At 39.9% G+C, this 21,940-nt stretch overlaps 1 protein-coding gene across 3 annotated transcripts in view; it reads right to left on the minus strand.

Annotated features, from left to right (window-relative positions):
* EIF2B3 (eukaryotic translation initiation factor 2B subunit gamma) overlaps positions 1 to 21,940 on the minus strand; it is a 133,570-nt gene that overhangs the window by 84,598 nt on the left and 27,032 nt on the right. For all 3 annotated transcript variants that reach the window (XM_039474160.2, XM_074380712.1, XM_074380713.1), the window contains exon 4: positions 9,721 to 9,880. In XM_039474160.2, the coding sequence (XP_039330094.1) occupies positions 9,721 to 9,880 (160 nt within the window). The remainder of the gene's footprint in view (positions 1 to 9,720; positions 9,881 to 21,940) is intronic.

Consider the following 21,940-nt stretch of genomic DNA (forward strand, 5'->3'; position numbering starts at 1 on the left):
AGGAGATTGAGATCATCCTGGACAAAATGGTGAAACCCTGTCTCTACTAAAAATACAAAACTTAGCTGGGTGTGGTGGCGTGCACCTGTAGTCCCAGCTACTCGGGAGGCTGAGGCAGGGGTATTGCTTAAACCGGGGAGGCGGAGGTTGCACAGTGCTGAGATCACACCACTGCACTCCAGCCTGGAGACACAGCAAGGAAAAAAAATTTACTTTTCACAATTTCTATCTTAGGAGGCTTCCAGAGGATGTGTCCTACAGAAAATGTGGATATAAATTAGAAAAAGAAGAAAATAAAGAAAATATGAGGTTTAAGACATGACAGTGAAGGGTGAACCTAAAAAGTAAGAAAGAGGAAATTTAGGTTCAAGATATGACAGTGACGGGTGAACCTAAAATGACAGCTCTATAGCAGGGCAACTACCTCAGATTAGAAAAGCTTTAGGAGAGGTACCTTGAAGAATTTGAAACTGAGAGAACATCTAGTGTGTTGCAATGTAAGGAGAGGAAATTCACACAACTTGGGACTTGGGTGGAATTAGTGATAAATACATAGAAAACAAGCAAATGAAAAAAGAAGACAATGTTTAGGAAAACAAGAGGAAGAAAGAGAAAAGTAATCATATACTGCAAGGCTCAACTGTGAATACTATTTATACAGTCATGATAATGTAAACATAAAATATTCAGTTAATCAACGATACAATATAAACAATTGTATTAGAAAATTGGGCCGAATACAAGTTTGCACACATGTAGTGGGGGCAGAGCATGTGGTAAAATAGAACCAAATCTTTACATTCCATAGTAAGAAGTGAATAGGTAATTCTTAAAGCCAGAAAAATTAAGACACAGCAAATGAAAGCATATTTGGAGATATGGAGTTAAATGCCAAAAAGTTAGCTAAAAATGTTGAAAGTAGCGCTCTCTAAGTGGGGTGAGGACAGATAGGGTGAGGGGCTGCTACTTATTATAATATACTTAAAATCATTAAATACTCTTTACATTTGGTGCATATTAAACTTTGATAAAGATAAAAACTAAATTCAAAAAAGAAATAGAAAATACAGGTTATGAGCCGGGCGCGGTGGCTCAAGCCTGTAATCCCAGCACTTTGGGAGGCCGAGGCGGGTGGATCACGAGGTCGAGAGATTGAGACCATCCTGGTCAACATGGTGAAACCCCGTCTCTACTAAAAGTGCAAAAAATTAGCTGGGCATGGTGGCATGTGCCTGTAATCCCAGCTACTCAGGAGGCTGAGGCAGGAGAATTGCCTGACCCCAGGAGGCGGAGGTTGCGGTGAGCTGAGATCGCGCCATTGCACTCCAGCCTGGGTAACAAGGGCGAAACTCCGTCTCAAAAAAAAAAAAAAAAAAAAAAAAGAAAATACAGGTTATGGAATCAGAAGGCATGGGTTTGAGTAATGTTTCTTACCACTTACCACTGATGTGATCTTGAGCAACTGTCCACAAAATGCTATTAGAAAATAAATGGGTTAAAAATCAAAACAAAACAAAAACTTGGCAAATAAGAAAATTATCTGACCTTCTTCCAGATTTTGTCTTGAGAGCAAATCTTGATTATCTCTGTTTCCCATGTAGAATTAACAGAGAATTTATACATAGTATGTCCTAAATTCATTTACTGCATTAAAATTTAATGTACTTCTAAATCAAGAATCTGACTTCACACCGATTACCGTGCCTCCACATAAGTAAATTGTTTACTACCATGTTACCAAATATCATGCCATTAAATAAATTTTCCTATAACTGAATGAGACATTAAATTGATTGCTGTATTTTGCATATGCTCCTATTTTTATACTTAGCACACATTGTGATTTATGAATCCTAGAATATTTAAATTTACTTCTGGCTGCATATGGCGACTCACTCCTATAATCCCAGCACTTCGGGAGGCTGAGTCGGGGGGATTGCATGAGCCCAGGAGTTGAAGGCTGTAGTGAGCTGTGCTTGCACCACTGTATTCTAGCCTGAGTGACACAGCGAGATTCTGTCTTGAAAAAAAAAAAAACAAAAAACAAAACTAAAAAAGAAACTTACTTCTGGGCTGGGCACTGTGGCTCACGCCTATAATCCCAGCCCTTTGGGAGGCCAAGGTGGGCAGATCACGTGAGACCAGGAATTCAAGACCAGCTTGGCAAACATGGTGAAATCTCGTCTCTACTAAAAAATATACAAACATTAGCTGGGTGTGGTGGTGACCACCTGTAATCCTAGCTACTCAAGTGACTGAGGCACGACAATCACTTCAACACGGGAGACGGAGGTGGTAGTGAGCTGAGATTGTGCCACTGCGTTCCAGACTGGGTGACAGAGTGAGGCTCTGTCTCAAAAAAAAGAAAAAAAAAAAAAAAAAAATATATATATATATATATATATATATATAGAGAGAGAGAGAGAGAGAGAGAGAGAGGGAGACAGAGAGACAGAAAGAGAGAGAGAGAGAGAGAGAGAGAGAGAGAGAGAATATCTAGGAATTTCAAGTCCCTTCAAATTATTTTTAAAAATGGGGTGGGATTCATAAACGCCTTCATTGAGAACTTAAAAAAAAAAAATGGAGTGGGATTTGGAAGACTGAGAAGAGGAAATAGCTGATGCAGAAGCCCAGACAGAATTTTTTGGTGGTACAGCTTCAAGAGAAATAAAGAAGGCTGTAGCAAAAGAAATACTACAGGCTCAGAACTGCCTGCCAACATCTGTTGGTGCAGAGGGAGCTAAGCCAATTAAGAGGTGACAGCCAAGTAAGAGTTTTCACTCGTGGTTCTGAAGTATATTAACATGTACTGATTCTAGTCTGGACCAAGGCCATGTAACTCTGAAAACTGAGGAGTTTGAGAAATACTACAGTGGATTGGATGGGTTAAGTAAAAGTTTCTTAGAACATTTTCTATTTCAACTATTCCAAGAGACATAGTGGGACTATAGAGACAATAGTCAATAATTTGTGTCATTAAATCATAATAGTATTAAACAATTACACAGAGGAATGTACAGGAAAAAAAGCCCCCTAGTAAACATATTATCTGCAATAAAGCAATATAAATATATTATCTTCTCACTAAAATTGAGAGGAAAGTTTGAAGTTTCCAACAAGGGATGAAAAACAAATTATTTTTATATATTATTGCAAGTTTCAGATATATGTGTATATACGGCATCAATGAAATTCTCTTCATATGTATTGTCTTTACTGTTTGATTTTTGTGAATGTAAACAATTACAGATGTGAAGCTTTAATAAATTCTTTTTTTTTGGAGACGGAGTCTTGCTTGTCACCCAGGCTGGAGTGCAGTGCCATGATCTTGGCTTACTGCAACCTCTGCCTCTGGGGTTTAAGCAATTCTCCTGCCTCAGCCTCCCGAGTAGCTGGGACCACAGACGCACCACCACACCCAGCTAATTTTTTTGTATTTTTAGTAGAGATGAGGTTTCACCATGTTGGTCAGTCTGGTCTGGAACTCTGACCTCAAATGATCTCCTCCCAAAGTGCTGGGATTACAGGCATGAGCCACTGTGCCCAGCCTATAAATTCTTTTAAGAACATAGTACCTAATCTAATTTTCCTCAGCAGGTTTCAAGTTTCTTAAAATGACCTATGACTGGGGAGAGTACCATGAATGCTTGTTTGTGTACCCTTGAAGGTAGGGATACTGTGGTGTTTTGGCGTTTTTTTTTTTTTCCATTTCTATAGTCTTGGTGCCTAGTTCAGGAGTTGGCATAACACATACTCAGCAACTGTGTTAAACTGATCTCTTTACCCTTTCACTCAGTAAGTAGTATCAAGCAATGGGGAGACAATGGCTGAATAATAATGGTATCTACTGCTGAAAAAAAATCAGGAAATGAGGTTTCTCAGAGTTTGGAACCCCATTTCCCTGCACAGCCTTAGCTGGGTTTCTGGGTCTTGCTTACACTTCTAAGTTGTCCATTTTTTTTCCTGAGAAGTTGGTACCTTCTATTTTTTTTTCTTCAAAAGTTAGTACCTTCTAGAAAACTCTAGTAATTTGCCCAAGATCCCACAGTTTGAATCACTAGAAAAGTTACATGTGGGTTGGGCACAGTGGCTTACAGCTGTAATCCTCGCACTTTGGGAAGCCTTAGGCAGGTGGATCACTTGAGGTCAGGAGTTTAAAACCAGCCTGGCCAACATGGTGAAAACCTGTCTCTACTAAGAAAATATATATATATATATAAATTAGCTGTGCTTGGTGGCAGACGCCTGCAATCCCAGCTACTCGGGAGGCTGAGGCAGGAGAATCGCTTGAACCTGGGAGGCAGAGGTTGCAGTGAGCCAAGATCGCACCATTGCATTCCAGCCTGGCTGATAGAGTGAGAGTTGTTTCAAAAAAAAAAAAAGTTACATGTTGCATGTGAGCCTTCCAAAGAGACTTGTCTAGACATTTGTCACTGTGAGTTTCCCTTCAAACTTACAAGCTATTATGGCAAAAATGCAAAGAAAAAAACACTGATAGTCTGTGGTTTTTAAAGCACTGCCATTTTACGTGAAATAAATATGTGATACAGAATGTTTACAAAATTATTAAATGAGATTTGTTAAGTTTCAGAACCAAATTACAATCGCAATTACAAATTATTAAGCATCTACTATCTTTCAGGTAATGAATGGGCCACATGCATTATAAAGATGTCATTTAATTCTCACAAAAATCCTGAAAGAATTCAGGCTCATTTTGCAACAGAGGAAAATGAAATTCATGAAGATCAAGGTAATTTGCCCAAGATCCCACAGCTTTTGAGCACTGAAACCCAGTCTGAACTCTAGACCTTGTGCTCTTAACAATAATGTTACAGCACTAGGTATTTAGCTAAAAATCTCAAAATCATTTCTAAACTAAAATTAATAGGCAATGTAGTTAGTATCAGTCTGCTAGATCCATATTGCTAAAAGCATTACAAGCTCATATACTCTTGTAATACCTACTCATGAATCCAACTACTGCTCAGACTATCATCTTTAGGACTTTAAACTGCTGGTGCTCAGGTCCATCTTCACTTACCTCGGGGCGGGGGGGCGAGAAGAGCTGCCTTTATAAGCAGGCCATTCAATAATATTTATTGATTGCTTACCATGGGCCATAACTGGGCCAAGTGCTGGGAATAAAATAAATAAAACAGAAATGATCCATTCCCTCATAGAGCTTATAGTCCAGTAGGGGAAAGAGTAAATAAGACAGCAGGCTGATATATGTAGGCAAACAAAAGGACATACCTTATGTTAAAAGGTCAAGAAAGGCCTTTCTTAGAAAATAACTTGAAGGCTAAACTGGATTTGGAATATATGTGTTGGGAGGAGAAAGGGACTGGAGAGCATTTCAGGCAAGGAAGCTGTGTAAAGACTTGCAGCATGAAACAAATACTCCAAAAAGCCTAAATGTGAATTTGATCCTGCCCTCTTTAGTACCTACATCTCCCATAAATCTGAGAAGAAAGTGGCAAGGGGAAGAAAAGTGGCTTCAGAAACATCTAGACATTAGCCATTCCCCTATAAGTTAGTAAGAATAGCATTTCAGGAAGTTGGGTCTAGAAGTTTAGTCCATTAAACACTATCTGGGAAAGTGGATTGCAGACTGTTTGGCACACAACAGCAGCCAAGAGGCATGCCAAATATATAATCTGAAAAGCTTAGGATTCTTTAAAAAATGCTTATGATTGAAATGCATAGCATTCTACGGGGGGAATTTAAAACTCAGTTATTTAGGTGAACCTTAGCCTTCAAATATAACAAAACACGGATATTGAGGAGTTCAAAATTTCATGCTAAGAATGAAAACTAGGCTAGGTGTGGTGGCTCACACTGTAATCCCAGCACTTTGGGAGGCTGAGGTGGGTGGATCACAAGGTCATGCGTTCAAGACCTGCCTGGCCAACATGGTGAAAGCCTGTCTCTACTAAAAATACAAAAACTAGCCAGGCGTGGTGGCGGGCATCCGTAATCCAACCTACTCAGGAACCTGAGGCAGGAGAATCGCTTAAACCCAGGAGGCAGAAGTTGCAGTGAGCCGACATTACATCATTGCACTCCAGCCTGGGCAACAGAGCAAGACTCTGTCTCAAAAACAATAAAAAAAGAATGAAAACTTGACCCAGGTCTGATGGCTGGTACCTGTAACAGCAGCTACTTGGGAGGCTGAGGTGAAAGGACTGCTTCAGGTCAAGAGTTTGAGACCAGCCTGGGCAACACAGCAAGACCTAATCTCTCTCTCTCTCTTTTTTTTTTTTTTTTGGAGATAGAGTCTCACTCAGTTACCCAGGCTGGAGTGCAGTGGCATGATCATGGCTCACTGCAGCCTTGACATCGTGGGCTCAAGCAATCCTCCCACCTCAGCCTCCCAGGTAGCTGGGACTACAGGCTCACATGCCACCATGCCCAGCTAATTTTTAAAAAATTGTTTGTAGAGATGGAGTTTTACCATGTTACCCAGGCTGGTCTCAAACTCCTGAGCTCAAGCCATCCACCTGCTTCAGCTTCCCAAAGTGCTAGGATTAAAGGCCTGAGCCATTGTGCCCCGTCTCTTTAAAAAAAGAAAGAAAGAAAGAGGCCAAGTGTGGTGGCTCACACCTGTAATCCCAGCACTTTGAGAGGCTGAGGCAGGCTTGAGCTTGCCTCAAGATTGCTTGAACTCAGGAGTTCGACACCAGCCTGGGCAACATAGTGAAACCTGTCTCTACAAAAAATACAAAAAGTTAGCCAGGCATGGTAGTGCGTGCCTATAGTCCCAGCTACTTGGGAGGCTGAGGTGGGAGGATTGCTTGAGCCTGGGAAGTGGAGGTTGCAGTGAGCCAAGATTGAGCTATTGAAATCCAGCCTCAGCAACAGAGTAAGACCCTTGCTGAAAGAAAGAAAGAGAGAGAGAGAGAGAAAGAGAGAAGCAAGGAAGGAAGGAAGAAGAAAGAAAGAGAGAGAGGGAAAGAGAAAGAAAGAAAGGAGGAGGGCTGGGTGTGGTGGCTCACGCCTGTAATCCTAGCACTTTGGTAGGCTGAGGCAGGCAGATCATGAGGTCCAGGAGTTCGAGACCAGCCTGACCAACATGGTGAAACCCTGTCTCTACTAAAAACACAAAACGTAGCCAGGCATGGTGGTGGGTGCTTGTAATCCCAGCTACTCTGGAGGCTGAGGCAGGAGAATGGCTTGAATCCAGGAGGCGGAGGTTGCAGTGAGCTGAGATCATGCCATTGCACTCCAGCCTGGGCAACAAGAGTGAAACTCCATCTCAAAAAAAAAAAAAAAAAAAAAAAGAAAGAAAGGCCAGGCGCAGTGGCTCACGCCTGTAATCCAAGCACTTTGGAGGCCAAGGTGGGCAGATCACCTGAGGTTGGGAGTTCAAGACCAGCCTGACCAACATGGTGAAACCCCGTCTTTATTATAAAAAAAATAAATAAATAAAATTTAAAAAAACGGAAAGGAAGAAAGAAAGAGGAAGAAAGAAAAAGAAAAAGAAGAAAGAAAGATCCTCTTAAAACATGAACGTAATCTAATTATGACATTATCTTGTTTACTTCAACAGCTCCCCACTGTTTTGGGCATAGAATTCAAACTCTTTCATCCGATGTCTCCATTCCTATCCGCTTCCCTGCCTCCCATACTCACATTCCAACTCTAGAAAGTTACCAGTATACATCATACATTTTCAAAGAGGATAAAGAATCCAGCTTAAAGGAACTTCCACTGGCCAAACTGACAATTTAAATATTAAAATATTTTTCAATGGTTGTAGGTAATAGTTACAGTTAATTTAAAATAGAGTTATGTTGTAAATATTGTTAACAATAGAGTATTATACATTTCAAAATTGCTAAGAAAGTAAATTTCAAATGTTCTCACCATGAAAAATCTTGGTATTTGACGGATGGATATGTTAACCCATTTGATTTAATTATTACACATTATATGTATAAATTATAACATCACTTTGTAACTCATAAATTTATATAATTATAAACTATTGATATATAATAAAAGGGAAGTGTGAATCTGTGCATTTATAATGATACTTAAGAGATAACTAAAAGTTCTATCAATGCCTATGAAATGGCAGAAAATTTAAAGAAAAGTTCTAATGACAAGTAATAAGTTGATTTTTAAAAATGATTTTTATATATAGAGTACAGACAAAGGAAACAAAAAATTCATTATAAAACATATATCTGTTTATAAAATCTGGATATATATTTGCTTCTACCTGTGTAGGCAGAAAAGAACGAATATAGGGAATTGTAAGTCAACCAGAACTTTCAAAAGCAGAAACTATATAAAGAACAGAAAGATTGATCAGCATAAGTACCATTACGTAATGATAATGTAGAAAAATATCCCACAATTAATCTGTACCAGTGACCATCTGAACCACAAAAAGCAACTAGAAACGAGTTTCAATGCTATACTGGAAAATTATAATTTAACCAAATGTCCTAAAGAGGAGAGCTAAAAATATTAATCAGTTTATTCAAATCCTAAGTATGAAGGCTCTAAATGGCTCTATTAATAATAGTAAGATATTAATATGCTATACATAGTCTAATAATTACAACAGAATATGCCAGTATGTAATAATGACAAGATAATGGGTTACATAATGCTGGCAAGGCAAAACCTAAAGAATACATCATTCCAGAGGAAAACTTCAAGGAAAAAAATACATCATTCAGGAAAAACTAAGATCCATGAAAGGACTACTAGAATCCTAGGAAAATAAGTATCAAAATAAGAATGTTATAATCCTAGGAAGATAAGCAGGATTAACAACTATCACATTTATTGGTCATTTAGGGTGACTGAAGCATTCAAAAGAACCAGCCATACTAAATTTGTGACAGTAATTCCTTTTTTTTTTTTCAAAGAAGAAATCTTGCTCTGTCGCCTAGGCTGGAGTACAGTTGGCACAATCTTGGCTCACTGCAACTTCTGCCTCCTGGGTTCAAGCAATTCTCCTGTCTCAGCCTGCCAAGTGGCTAGGATTACATGTGTGTGCCACCATGCCTGGCTAATTTTTGTATTTTTAGTAGAGATGGGGTTTCACCACATTGGCCAGGCTGGTCTCAAACTCCTGACCTCATGATCTGCCTGCTTGGCCTCCCAAAGTCCTGAGATTACAGGTGTGAGCCACTGCGCCCAGCCGTAACTTTAATTCTTTAAACGTACCTAATTAAATCTGTAATTGAAGTTTATTTATTTATTTAACTTTATTTTATTTTTTTTAGATGCCGCCATCACACTTGGCTAATTTTTCTATTTTTAGTAGAGACAGGATTTCAGCATGTTAGCCAGGCTGGTTTCAAACTTTTGATCTTAGGTAATCTGCCTGTCTTGGCCTCCCAAAGTGCTGGGATCACAGGCATGAGATACTGAGCCTGGTCTATTTTTAAAAGTTAATTTTAAATTAGATTTTTTGTTTGTTTGTTTCTTAAATATACACATTCAATTATTTGAGCCTTAAATACAATGCAAATAGTTCTGAATGCTCCTCTCTGCATATGAAAGGACATTAAAGAACCTAATCAATCAGTATAAGCATTTTCCACTCAGGGACTGTATCTTATTTGACTTTATGTCACCAACTCCTAGCACAGTATCTGTGGTGTATAGTAGATTCTTAAATGTTTTTTCAGGGAAAACATGAGTGACAATAATAATTATGAAAACCCAACAAACAAAACAAACTCCAGTCTTCCTTACCTGCTTTTTTTTTCCCCTTTTGACCGGGAACAGGTTCTGTGCTATCTTGGCCTTTTCTCATCAACATAGCAAGTGATGCATCGTAAGCTCTAAACAGGTCCACAACCTCATGTAAGGCAACATCTGTTATCAGATCACAGCTCAGGACCAGCACATCTGTCTGTTAAATGGATATGGGAAAAGTCAATATCATAAAGGACAATGGATTATACAAATCATCACAGGACAAAATTATGATGGCTTAAAAACACACAAATCAGACAATACTCTTCGAACATTTTTCACAGCAAAACAAGTAAAATAAATAGGGTTGTTCTAATTGATTATGCTGGCATAGGGTCCAGAATCTCTACTTCTCCCTTGTGTACCTCAGGAACTGTATAGACTGTCCCTAAGACACCTCTGGAACCCTAGGTTCTAAGAAACAGTCTGAAAACCACCACATTGTCTATTTCCATGACTATGGAATATATGATCTTGTATTTATACATCTTTTTGTAGTTTAAAAAGCATTTTGACATAGTTTGATGATTTAATATGGTAAAGAACAACCACTTTACTATGGTACTAGGAAATAACAGGATGAACATAATATAATGTCTCATTCTTAGGGAACTTAACATTCTATAGTAAATAATTACAATATAACCTCAGGTATGTACAAGGTGCCCATTCAATCTTATAAGAATACCATAAGAATGACAGAATGGCATTGTTATTATTAACATTATTGGCCTCTACTTTTATAGAGGAGAAACGTAAGGCCTATTACCAGGGTCTGACACACAGTAGGCATTTAATAATTGTTTAACAAATAAATGAATAAATCAATGAAGAAAAGGTTATCTTACATAGGTTGGCTTTCTGATCATAATTTTTTTTTTTCAGACAGGGTCTCACTCTGTCACCCAGGCTGGAATGCAATGGTGTGGTCACAGCTCACTGCAGCCTTGACCCTCCAGGCTCAAGTGATTCTCCTGCCTCAGCCTTCCAAGTAATATAAGTGTCACCATACCTGGCTAATTTTTACATTTTTTTGTAGAGATGGGGTCTCCCTATGTTGCCCAGGCTAGTCTCGAACTCCTGGGCTCAAGTGATCCACCCATCTCGGCCTCCATATATATATATATATATATATATATATATATATATATATATACATTATATATATACACATTGTATATATATATATATAGATAGACAGGGTCTTGCTCTGTCACCCAGACCTGGAATGTAGTGGCATGATCATGGCTTACTGTGGCCTCAACTTTCTGGGTTCAAGTAATCCTTCCACCTCAGCCTCCCTAGTATCCTGGACTACAGGCGTGCACTACCACACCAGGTTGATTTTTATTTCTATTTTTAGTAGAGACATGGTCTTTCTATGTTTCCAGGCTGGACTCGAACTCCTGGCCTCAAGCAATCTGCCTGCTTTTGCCTCCCAAAGTGCTAGGATTACAGGCGTGAGCCACCGCACCTAGCCCAGAGCTGTTATTAGCATTTTACCAACGAAGAAACAGGTTATAGTAGTTATGTAAATAAAATTTAACAATTACTAATGGCTATTTGTGTAACTAAGGAATCTATATTACTGAATAGTATTAAAGATACATAGTTTAGGCTCGGTGCAGTGGCTTACGCCTGTATCCTAGCATTTTGGGAGGCCGAGGCAGGCAGATTGTCTGAGCTCAGGAGTTTGAGACCAGCCTGGGCAATCCAGTGAAACCCCATTTCTACTAAAATACAAAAATTAGCCAGGCATGGTGGCACATGCCTATAGTCTCAGCTACCCAGGAGACTGAGGCAGGAGAATTGTTTGGACCCAGGAGCAGGGACTGCAGTAAGCCAAGATTGTGCCACTGCACTCCAGCCCGCCGGGAGACACAGCAAGACTCCATCTCCCCCATCAAAAAAAAAAAAAAAAAAAAAAAGGAGAAATAAAGAAATATAGTTTAGGGCTGGGCACAGCAGCACATGCCTGTAATCCCAGAGGTGCCTCAGTGAAAGGCAGGTTCTGATTTCCCCTTAGTGAATTACCCAGGGCAGCTCCTCTTTTACTAATTTTATTTTTTAGACTTCTGGATAAGCTTTGTCTTGGAAAACCAATTCTGCTACTTTAAAAAAGTCTAGGCTGGACATAGTGGCTCACACCTATAATCCTAGTGCTTGGGACGTTGAGGCAGGAAGATTGCATGAGCCCAGGAGTTCAAGATTACAGTGAGCTATGATCACATCACTGCACTCCTGCATGGGTGACAATGCAAGATGCTATCTCAAAAAAAAAAAAAAAAAAAATGACCTGGCACAGTGGGTTGCACCTGTAAACCAAGCTACTATGGAGGCTGAGAAAGAAGCATTACTTGAGTCCAGGTGTTTGAGGCCAGCCAGAGGAACTTAGCAAGACCCCATCTCTAAAAATATATAAAATATTTTTTTTAATTAGCAAACAATTTTTTTTTTTGAGATCGAATTTTGCTCTTGTTGCCCAGGCTGGAGCACAATGGTGCAATCTTGGCTCACTGCAACCTCCACCTCCCAGGTTCAAGTGATTCTCCTGCCTCAGCCTCCTGAGTAGCTGGGATTACAGGCATGTGCTACCATGCCCGGCTAATTTTGTACTTTTAGTAGAGATGGGGTTTCTCCATGTTGGTCAGGCTAGTCTTGAACTCCCAACCTCAAGTGATCTGCCTGCTTCAATCTCCCAAAGTACTGAGATTATAGGCCTGAGTCACTGTGCCTGGCAAATAAGCAAATAAAAATTTTTAAAAGTTAGCCAGGTGGCGTACATTTATTGTCCCAGCTACTTGGGAGGCTGAGGCAAGAGGATTGCTTAAACCTCAGAGGAGTTCAAGACTCTAGTAAGCTATGACCACTTCACTGGATTCCAGCCTGGGTGACAGAGTGAGATCCTGTCTCAAATAAATAGTCTGAAAAACACTGGACCAAATTATTTTGGGTTCAAGAATAAAGTGAATATTTAGGTGTTTTTTTGTAAGTAGTTCAAAGTTTCCTAATATTTTAATTTAAAATCATGATTCCTGGTTTGGGTGGGAAAATGGATGATTTCAACTCATATTCTACTAAATCAAAGAGTCTTATTTGCTCAGAACGCGAGACTCAACCATCAGAATGCCTTATGTTACTGCTTGAAATTTCTTATTATGAATATAGAATCGGCACCAGAATCACCCTTTCTTTTTCCACATGTAACTTGTTATTTATAGCCTAAACAATTTCTTTTGAAGGCCTTTTAAAGTTAAGAAGCTCAAATTCGGATTCTTTCCTACTCTTCTGCTTAAGACTTTCTGAATTCTTTTTAGATCTTAACTCTGAAACCCCCCAGAAAAAGTTCCCATAAACATCTCTTTAGGAAAAAAAAAAATCCTGCACTTGCAACTCAATGCATCCAGGAAGCAGCAAACATTTAACAAATCAGACGACATAAATACAAACTGAAGAAGAAACAGCCTGCAGAATCCTACTTATAACAATGCTTAGAAAGACAGGGGAATAAACCATTACTAAAAACATCCACAGAGTTGTCATTACAATAGTACAGAAGTTGCCCCATTTCATCATAATGAAAATGACAATTTGCTGAGGAAAAAAATCTCCTTTCTGTTTTTCTCAGTTTCTCTAATAAGATGACTGGGTTTTTCTGCAAGTTAACTGATATACAATAAATTGAACCATTAAGTGTACTCCAAAATGAAGAAAATGACTCCAATGCAGATGCCTCAGAACGGCTATCAATGTTGTCTTGCCAAATAAATGCTGTTATCATTCAATATCTGCAAAAGTGTTTAAATCTGTCAGCACAATGAATGCCAAACAAGTCCTGCATAATTGTGAACAGGCTGTAGGCTCATTTCTCTTTGCGTTTTGATGACTTTTTGCTAAACTGAATGCAAAATCCCCAAGGATCACAAGGAACAGACCCCTCCACTCAATGTCTGGTTGCCATCTGTTCTCAGTGTGAAAAGAAAGGCATGGGTCTGAAAGAACAGAGCCCAGCATACAGATAGAGGTGCTGTTCCATCAGCCCCTCTCCTGCCCCTGTTCCCATGTAAGAGTCACTGACGCCAAACACATTTCATCCTCTTCATCCTCTTTGCAACTCTACCACTTTCAAAGGAAAGTGTTTGTTGTCTGATCAGTTTCCAAAGCTGGGAATCTCAGAAGAAGAAACAAAGGAAAGCTAAATCATATTTATACCTTCATAACACTATTTTTTTTTTTTTTAAGACAGGGTCTCAGTCTGTTGCCCAGACTGGAGTACAGAGGTGTGATCATAGCTCATTGCAACCTTAAATTCTTGGGCTCAAGCATTCTATCACCTTAGCTTCCTAATTAGCTGCGGCTACAGGCACCGCATGCCACTATGACTACTAATTTTAATTTTTTTCTTCCTTTTATTAAGACAGGTCTCACTATGTTGCCAGAGCTGGTCTTGAACTCTTGGGCTCAAGTGATCCTCCTGTCTCAGCCTCCCAAGGTGGTGGAATTACAAGCATGAGCCTCTGCGCCTGGCCTGTGTTTTTATAAAAACTGTAATAGAAAGAAATGACCATTGTTTTGATTTTTATTCTAAAAAGGGAATGCAAATGGCTTTCTAGTAACTGGAGCCCAGAGAGAGACAGTAGAAAAACTGATAAGACCCAGATAAGTATTTTTGATCATGTGTGACCACATGCCATGGATAAACATGGACTGTTTGGACTGAAGCAACTGTGTGTCAGAAATGCAGTTAATTTGAAAGTTCCCTGAACATGCCAACACTCAGCTGCCTTGTGTTTCATGGGCCCAGCTCTTTTCTAATACCAACAGTATGCCTCTTTTGCAGAGACCAACTCCAAAGACCTCCTTACTCACTATTCGAATAGTCCTTGGTATGCGTCATCCCAAGCCTACTCTTCTAGAGAAGCCAGGGCAATGTCAAGGGCAGAAAGCACAACTCAGAAAGAAAGCAGATGTGTGAGCTGTTGACAATATAGACACATACAAGGTTTCCAAGGTAAGGCAGCACTTTAGTGTTTAAAGTGTCCAAGACACCCAGGAATTCAAAATCCAAACTGCTGCCAGTTAGCCTTGACTAAAGCAAACAAATTAAGCTCAGAAAACCCAATTACCAAGCCATGGCAAAGCCCAGAAATCTCTCATTACAAGAACATTTTCGATTAAGCCAAAACCACTGAGTAAAATTAGAGGGGGAAAAAAAGTTAAATCAGAAAACCGGATGTATGTGTGTGTGGCTGTAGTGCTGGGTGGGAGGTGAGGAGAGCTACTGGGAATAGCCTCTTTTCTTTTCCTGGCAGCTGTTCCATGACAGATTGTTATAAATAACATAATCTGGCAACCAATTTCTTATGACAAGGAGAAAGAAAAACACATTTACTCCCTTGGAAAAAAACTGTCAGGGCAAGGTAACTACAATGCTTTTACTCACCCAGAGCTTCCATAAATAATGGCTATGATCCAAATCACTAGCCTGCACACCACCTCTGTCCATATGGAACTCATGAATTCAACTACTTGGTGTGACTATGAAGGTCACAATTTACATTTTCCTATGTGGCCCAATCCTAATTCAATCCCCAGGAGTAGTTTGTGTGCTTTTTCCTTTCTTCCCTTTTTTTTGTAGACAAGGGGTCTCCCTATGTTGCCCAGGCTGGTGTCAAACTCCTGGGCTCAAGCAATCCTCCTGCCTCGGCCTCCCAAAGTACTGGGATTATATTCATGAGCCACTGCACCTAGCATAGTTTATGTGCTTTAATGAACACCAAAGGCTAACTGCAATGGAGACCTCAATTTTTGTTTAAAATGCTTGGAAGAGATTCCCAGTCTATAGTTCCCAAAGTGGAAGGCCAAGGGCCAACTGCTGCTTTGTTTCACTGAGTTGGGGTAATAGGTCTAGGAAGGGAAATGATCAACTTAGTAAGTAAGAAATGTGATAATCCTTAGGCTCACAGCTAAATATCCTTCCTGTATTCCTCAGCTTAATCATGCTGTTGCTACCATCCAGAATCTGATTCGAGAAATCTGCCCATAGTCCCCTAGTCTTCCCTTACTGCACTGCCTTTAAGAGTTCAGGTCTCAGGCTGGGCGGCGGTGGCTCAAGCCTGTAATCCCAGCACTTTGGGAGGCCGAGGCAGGTGGATCACGAGGTCAAGAGATCGAGACCATCCCGGTCAACATGGTGAAACCCCGTCTCTACTAAAAATACAAAAAATTAGCTGGGCATGGTGGTGCATGCCTGTAATCCCAGCTACTCAGGAGGCTGAGGCAGGAGAATTGCCTGAACTCAGGAGGCGGAGGTTGCAGTGAGCCGAGGTTGTGCCATTGCACTCCAGCCTGGGTAACAAGAGCGAAACTCCGTCTCAAAAAAAAAAAAAAAAGAGTTCAGGTCTCAATATCTTTTTCTAGTCTCTTGGCTGGTGTCTCTCTTGTTCCAGTTCTCCATTATCCTAATCCATACTCCAATTTCTACTGCATATGTCATTTTCCTGCTTAAAGACACCCTAAAACATTATTTTCCAAACATAAAAAAGTTGAACTTATCGCCATTTACTTACTTTAAATTTTTAAAAATATATATATAGATCACTATAATATGATGTGCTATATATACTATACATAAAAGTAGACATTTAAAAAGGAAGACATAAAACATTTAAAAACAGCCTTCCAAGTAGGTGGCAGGATTACAGATGAGTGCTACAATGCCCAGCTTATTTGCACATTTTTAGTAGAGACAGTGTTTTGTCATATTGGTCAGGCTGGTTTTCGAACCTCAAGTGATTTGCCTGCCTTGGCTTCCCCAGGTCCTGGGATTACAGGTGTGAGCCACTGCACCTAGCCACCAGTGTTAACCTAACAGAGTCAACTGCCAAAAATGTATTCCCTAATCTGTCTTCCCATTGTATTACATATTTATCCATCAAAATTCAGGTCTTCTCATAGTTACTAGAAAGGGCAGAGCCGATACATTATCTCCCCTAGAGATGAAGCATTTTCCGATCCATTACAGACCTTAAATCACTAACTAGATTACATATATATTTTTCCATCTAGGCTTTAAGCTCCATAAGGAGCCCTTTTATCTTTGTATACCCAGAGTTCAAGCTAGTGCTGGCAAACACACATGAGTAAATGTTAGTATTTTTCCTGTTACCTTCTTCTCTGTAATTTTCTTTTTTTTTTTAGAGACAGTTTCGCTCTGTTACCAGGCACCAGGCTGGAGTGCAGTGGCACGATCTCAGGTCACTGCAACCTCTACCTCCTAGGTTCAAGCAATTCTCCTGCCTCAGCCTCCCGAGTAGCTGGGACTACAGGTTCATGTCCCCATGACCAGCTAATTTTTGTATTTTTTTTTAGTAGAGATAGTATTTTACCACGTTGGCCAGGATGGTCTCAATTTCTTGACCTCTCAATCTGCCCATCTTGGCCTCCCAAGCTGCTGGGATTACGGGTGTGAGCCACCTCACCCAGCCCTCTTTGTTTAATTTGACTCAAATATTAAAACGTGATTTTAAATGTTTAGAAACAGTGTACATTCTGATAGAGGTGAGTGCTCCCTTTGTAGAGACTGACTGTTCAGAGTTAGGATAGGAGCCACAGAGACAGCTTTGCAGTTCCCTAAAGCAAGAAGGTAGGAAGTGAACCTGCTACTTCCAAAGAAGCAAAAGGCAGAGATGTCTGAAAGGAAAGAAATCAAATGCAGCCGTCCTGGAGGGCATGGCTGAAGAATGATGATAAGCTTGCTAGATTTACAACTTAAAACAAAAACTCGACATTAGGGTTTTAATATTCATAATTCATTCACCTCCTCAAAGGAAATTTTCCTCTTTAGATTAAGAACAAATACAGGAATTCTATTCTTCCTTCCTGTGTGAAGCTAGGAAAAAAGCACCTAAGAATATATTAATTTTTAATTCTGTTCAAAAGAGTTCCCTATAAAAATGCCTGTCATTTATCTTCTAGGATTTAGATATATGCGATTTAATTTTCATCTCCAAATGAACTGACTTAGAATAGAAAAAAAGAGCTTTTTTTGTTTTCCTAAATCAAACGTCACTCTAAAGGGAAGTTCATAACAATGAGAAAAAAACAACTAACATATTTCTTTAAAACTTAGGGTTGGCTGAGCATGGTGTCTCATGCCTGTAATTCCAGCACTTTGGGAGGCTAAGGTGGGAGAATTGTTTGAGGCCAGGAGTTCGAAACCAGCCAGGGCAACATAGCAAGACCTCATTTCTACAAAAAATTTTAAAAATTAGCCAGGCATGGTGGTGCATGCCTGTAGTCCCAACTACTTGAGAGGCTGAGGAAGGAGGATCATATGAGCTCAGGTTTCAGGCTGCAGTGAACTATGATTGTGCCATTGTATTCCAGCCCCTGTGACAGAGTGAGATCCTGTTTCTAAAAAACAAACAAAACAGAAAATTCAAGAATAACAATTTAAGCATGTTATTTAGAGACACAGAGATAAAAATCAAAGTAATTAGCTAAAAGGAGAGAATGTGACTACCTTTAGGGTTAGGGATTTGGGGTGGGGGTGGTCAGGGGACTCATATTTTTAGGAACAAAGCTTGAACTATTGAATTATTTAAATGATACATACATATAACTTTAATAAGGTTTTTATTTATTTATTTTCGAGATAAGAGTCATGCTCTATCACCCAGACTGGAGTTCAGTGGTGCAATCTCGGCTCACTGCAACCTCCACTTCCTGGGTTCAAGTGATTCTCGTGCCTTGGCCTCCAGAGTAGCTAGGATTGCAGGCAGGCACCACCACACCCACCTGATTTTTGTATTTTCAGTAGAGACAGGGTTATGCCAGGCTGGTTTTGAACTCCTGGCCTCAAGTGATCCACCCACCTCAGCCTCCCAAAGTGTTGGGATTACAGGCATGAGCCACCGCACCTGGCCAGTGGAAGTTTTTAAAAAATGTATATTAGCACTATTTTCGTATCTCTCTTTTTTAAAAAAATTACTTCAGTGACTTTAGCATCCTTATTGCTGAGACTCCACCTCCTCATTTTCATTTATTTTTTTCTCCTTTTCATCTTAGTCACTCAACCACTTTGTTATACCCTATTTCCTGGCATTACCAATAATTACACCAACTCCAAAATCTCACTTTAAAATATCCTATTAATTTATGTAACACATATATATTGAACCCTGAATATGGTCAGGCATTACAGAGATAGAACAATGAATAAAACAAACAAAAATCCCTGACCTCATGGAGCTTACATCTTACTGTCTGATGACCTTCTCTTAGCTTTCTAACTCACTGACTTTTGATTCTGGCTTCAGCAATTCTGATTCTAACAATATACTCAATCCATTTCTTACACTGATTTATCACACAATTCCTTTGGTGGTCTTGTTTACACAGCTTATGGTGGTTCACCACTATAAATACTCCTTCATATACATCACCATCTTTCTTACTACTTGCATTTCTTGTACTCACCATGAAAGCATTGATGCTGGTTAAATCCTCTCTCTGCCTACCTTGCATGTGAACCCAAGAAGCTAAACATGGATAGAAAAACTCGTGACATTGTACATGAGTTGTCCTAATATTAAAAAGAAAAAAGAAAAGAAAAAACTCGTAACAGCACTGGCTGTTCTCCCTTTAAACTGATAACCCAAATCTCAAGGGGATCCTTCGCACTGCCCAGCAATACTTTTCCTAGCCAATTAACTTTTACATTCTGAGATAATTTAATATATTCTAATCCTTCCTTAAAATTTCAGCAGCTTCTCCCTTTTTTTTTTTTTTTTTTGAGTTGGGACTCTTGCTCTGTCACCCAAGCTGGAGTGTAGTGGGTCGATCTCAGCTCATTGCAGCCTCCACCTCCCGGGTTAAAGAAATTCTCACACCTCAGCCTCCCAAGTAGCTGAGATTACAGGGGCACGCCACCACACCTGGCTAATTTTTGCATTTTTAGTAGAGACAGCGTTTCACCATGCTGGCCAGGTTGGTTTCAAACTCCTGATCTCAGGTGATCCACCCGCCTCTGCCTCCCAAAGTGCTGGGATTACAGGCATAAGTCATTGAGCCCGGCCCTCCTCACTCTTAACTGGTGCCTTCACATCTTATTTTAGTAAGAAAATATAGCTATCAGAAGCAGCAAACATTTTTCTGACATAAAATTAATGAATCTATATGCAGTAGTACATATTATACATTCTGTCTGTACAGTAAATTAATGTCCTTTCTCCAATTTAAGGAAAACCTATGCATTGGCTCACATTCCTTCTCATCTACTCAAAAAACCCCATAAAGGCAGAAACTTTGTTTTATGTAATAGTCATCCCAAACCTACAGCATACAGTGATTACTTCCTTGTAGGCGCAAAAATATAGTTGTTGAATTGAATGATTGAATGCTTTCTTTTCTCTATCATCAATTTATTCCTCTCCACTTTGGGGTCACTCTTATCAGTATAGGACATATTAAAATACCTATCTTAAAAAAGACACATCTTGACTCCATAAGCATTTAAAAAAAAAAAAACCAGAAACACACTTTATTTTTATAAGCTGGGCAAGGAAGCACTTATTTATATCACATTTCTTTTATGGGTATTAAAGTTTTCGTTGAAAAAAAAAGAACCAGGCTCATTCAAGTCCAATTTCTGCCTTGTTTTTCTTCTTCCTTCATATCGTAATTTCTCAAAAAAGTTAGTTGTCTCACTGTCTTTATTTTCTCATTCCTCTCCCATTTTCTCTAATGAGGCTGTTGTCCCTACCATGCTAACAATGGTTTAAGTCAGGCGTCCCCACACTTTTTACACAGGGGGCCAGTTCACTGTCCCTCAGACCGTTGGAGGGCCGCCACATACTGTGCTCCTCTCACTGACCACCAATGAAAGAGGTGCCCCTTCCTGAAGTGCGGAGGGGGGCTGGATAAATGGCCTCAGGGGGCCGCAGTTTGGGGACGCCTGGTTTAAGTCATCACTGAACCTAACTTGCCAAATCTCATTACTAACATCAGTTCTCGCCAGGTGTGGTAGCTCATGCCTGTAATCCCAGTCTTTGGGAGGCTAAGGTGTGTTTATCACTTGAGCCCAGGAGTTTGAAACCAGCCTGGACAACATGGCAGAACCGCATCTCTATAAAAACACAAAAATTTAGCAGGGCTTGATGGTGTATGCCTATAGTCCCAGCTACCAGAGAGGCTGAGGTGGGAGGATTGCTTGAGCCCAGGAGGTCGAGACTACAGTGAGCCATTATCATGTCACTACACTCCAGCTTGGGCGTTGGGAGTGACACTCTGCCTCAAAAATAAATTATTAAAAAACAACAGCATTTACAACAGGCATGTCAGTTACATCAATAATTGGAAATGGGCATAATTCATTTATTGAAAGAGAAAGATTTTCTTTCTTTTTTTTTTTTTTTTTTTGAGACGGAGTTTCGCTCTTGTTGCCCAGGCTGGAGTGCAATGGCGCGATCTCGGCTCACCGCAACCTCTGCCTCCTGGGTTCAGGCAATTCTCCTGCCTCAGCCTCCTGAGTAGCTGGGATTACAGGCACACGCCACCATGCCCAGCTAATTTTTAGTATTTTTAGTAGAGATGGGGTTTCACCATGTTGACCAGGATGGTCTTGATCTCTTGACCTCGTGATCCACCCGCCTCGGCCTCCCAAAGTGCTGGGATTACAGGCTTGAGCCACCGCGCCCGGCGAGAAAGATTTTCAATTGGCTTAAAGTAAAAGCTAACTCTATGCTGTATACAAGAGATAGACATAATCAGAGATTTAGAATGGCTAAAAAATTTTTAAAAGCAAACATATACCAGGCAAATGGAAACAACAAGAAAGTAATTTTGCTATCAGACAAAGTAGAATTAGGCCAAAATCATTAAATGAAACAAAGGTGTTTTATAATGCTAAAAGCCAAAATTAAAAGTATAGATATAACAGTTCTTTACAGCTATGCAGCAAAAAAGACAAAACTACTCATATAAAGCGGAAACATCAGGAGATGAATTAAGAATCAATAGCAACTGCCAGGCATGGTGGCTCATGCCTGTAATCCCAGCACTCTGGGGAGGAGGCGGCCAGATCATGAGGTCAGGAGATTGAGACCATCCTGGCTAACAAAGTGAAACCTGTCTCTAACAAAAATACAAAAAAAAAAAAAAAATTAGCTAGGCGTGGTGGCATGCGCCTGTTATCCCAGCTACTCAGGAGGCTGAG

This window comes from Saimiri boliviensis, chromosome 11 (assembly GCF_048565385.1).
Source record: "Saimiri boliviensis isolate mSaiBol1 chromosome 11, mSaiBol1.pri, whole genome shotgun sequence".
In the NCBI taxonomy this organism is placed as follows: Eukaryota; Metazoa; Chordata; class Mammalia; order Primates; family Cebidae; genus Saimiri; species Saimiri boliviensis.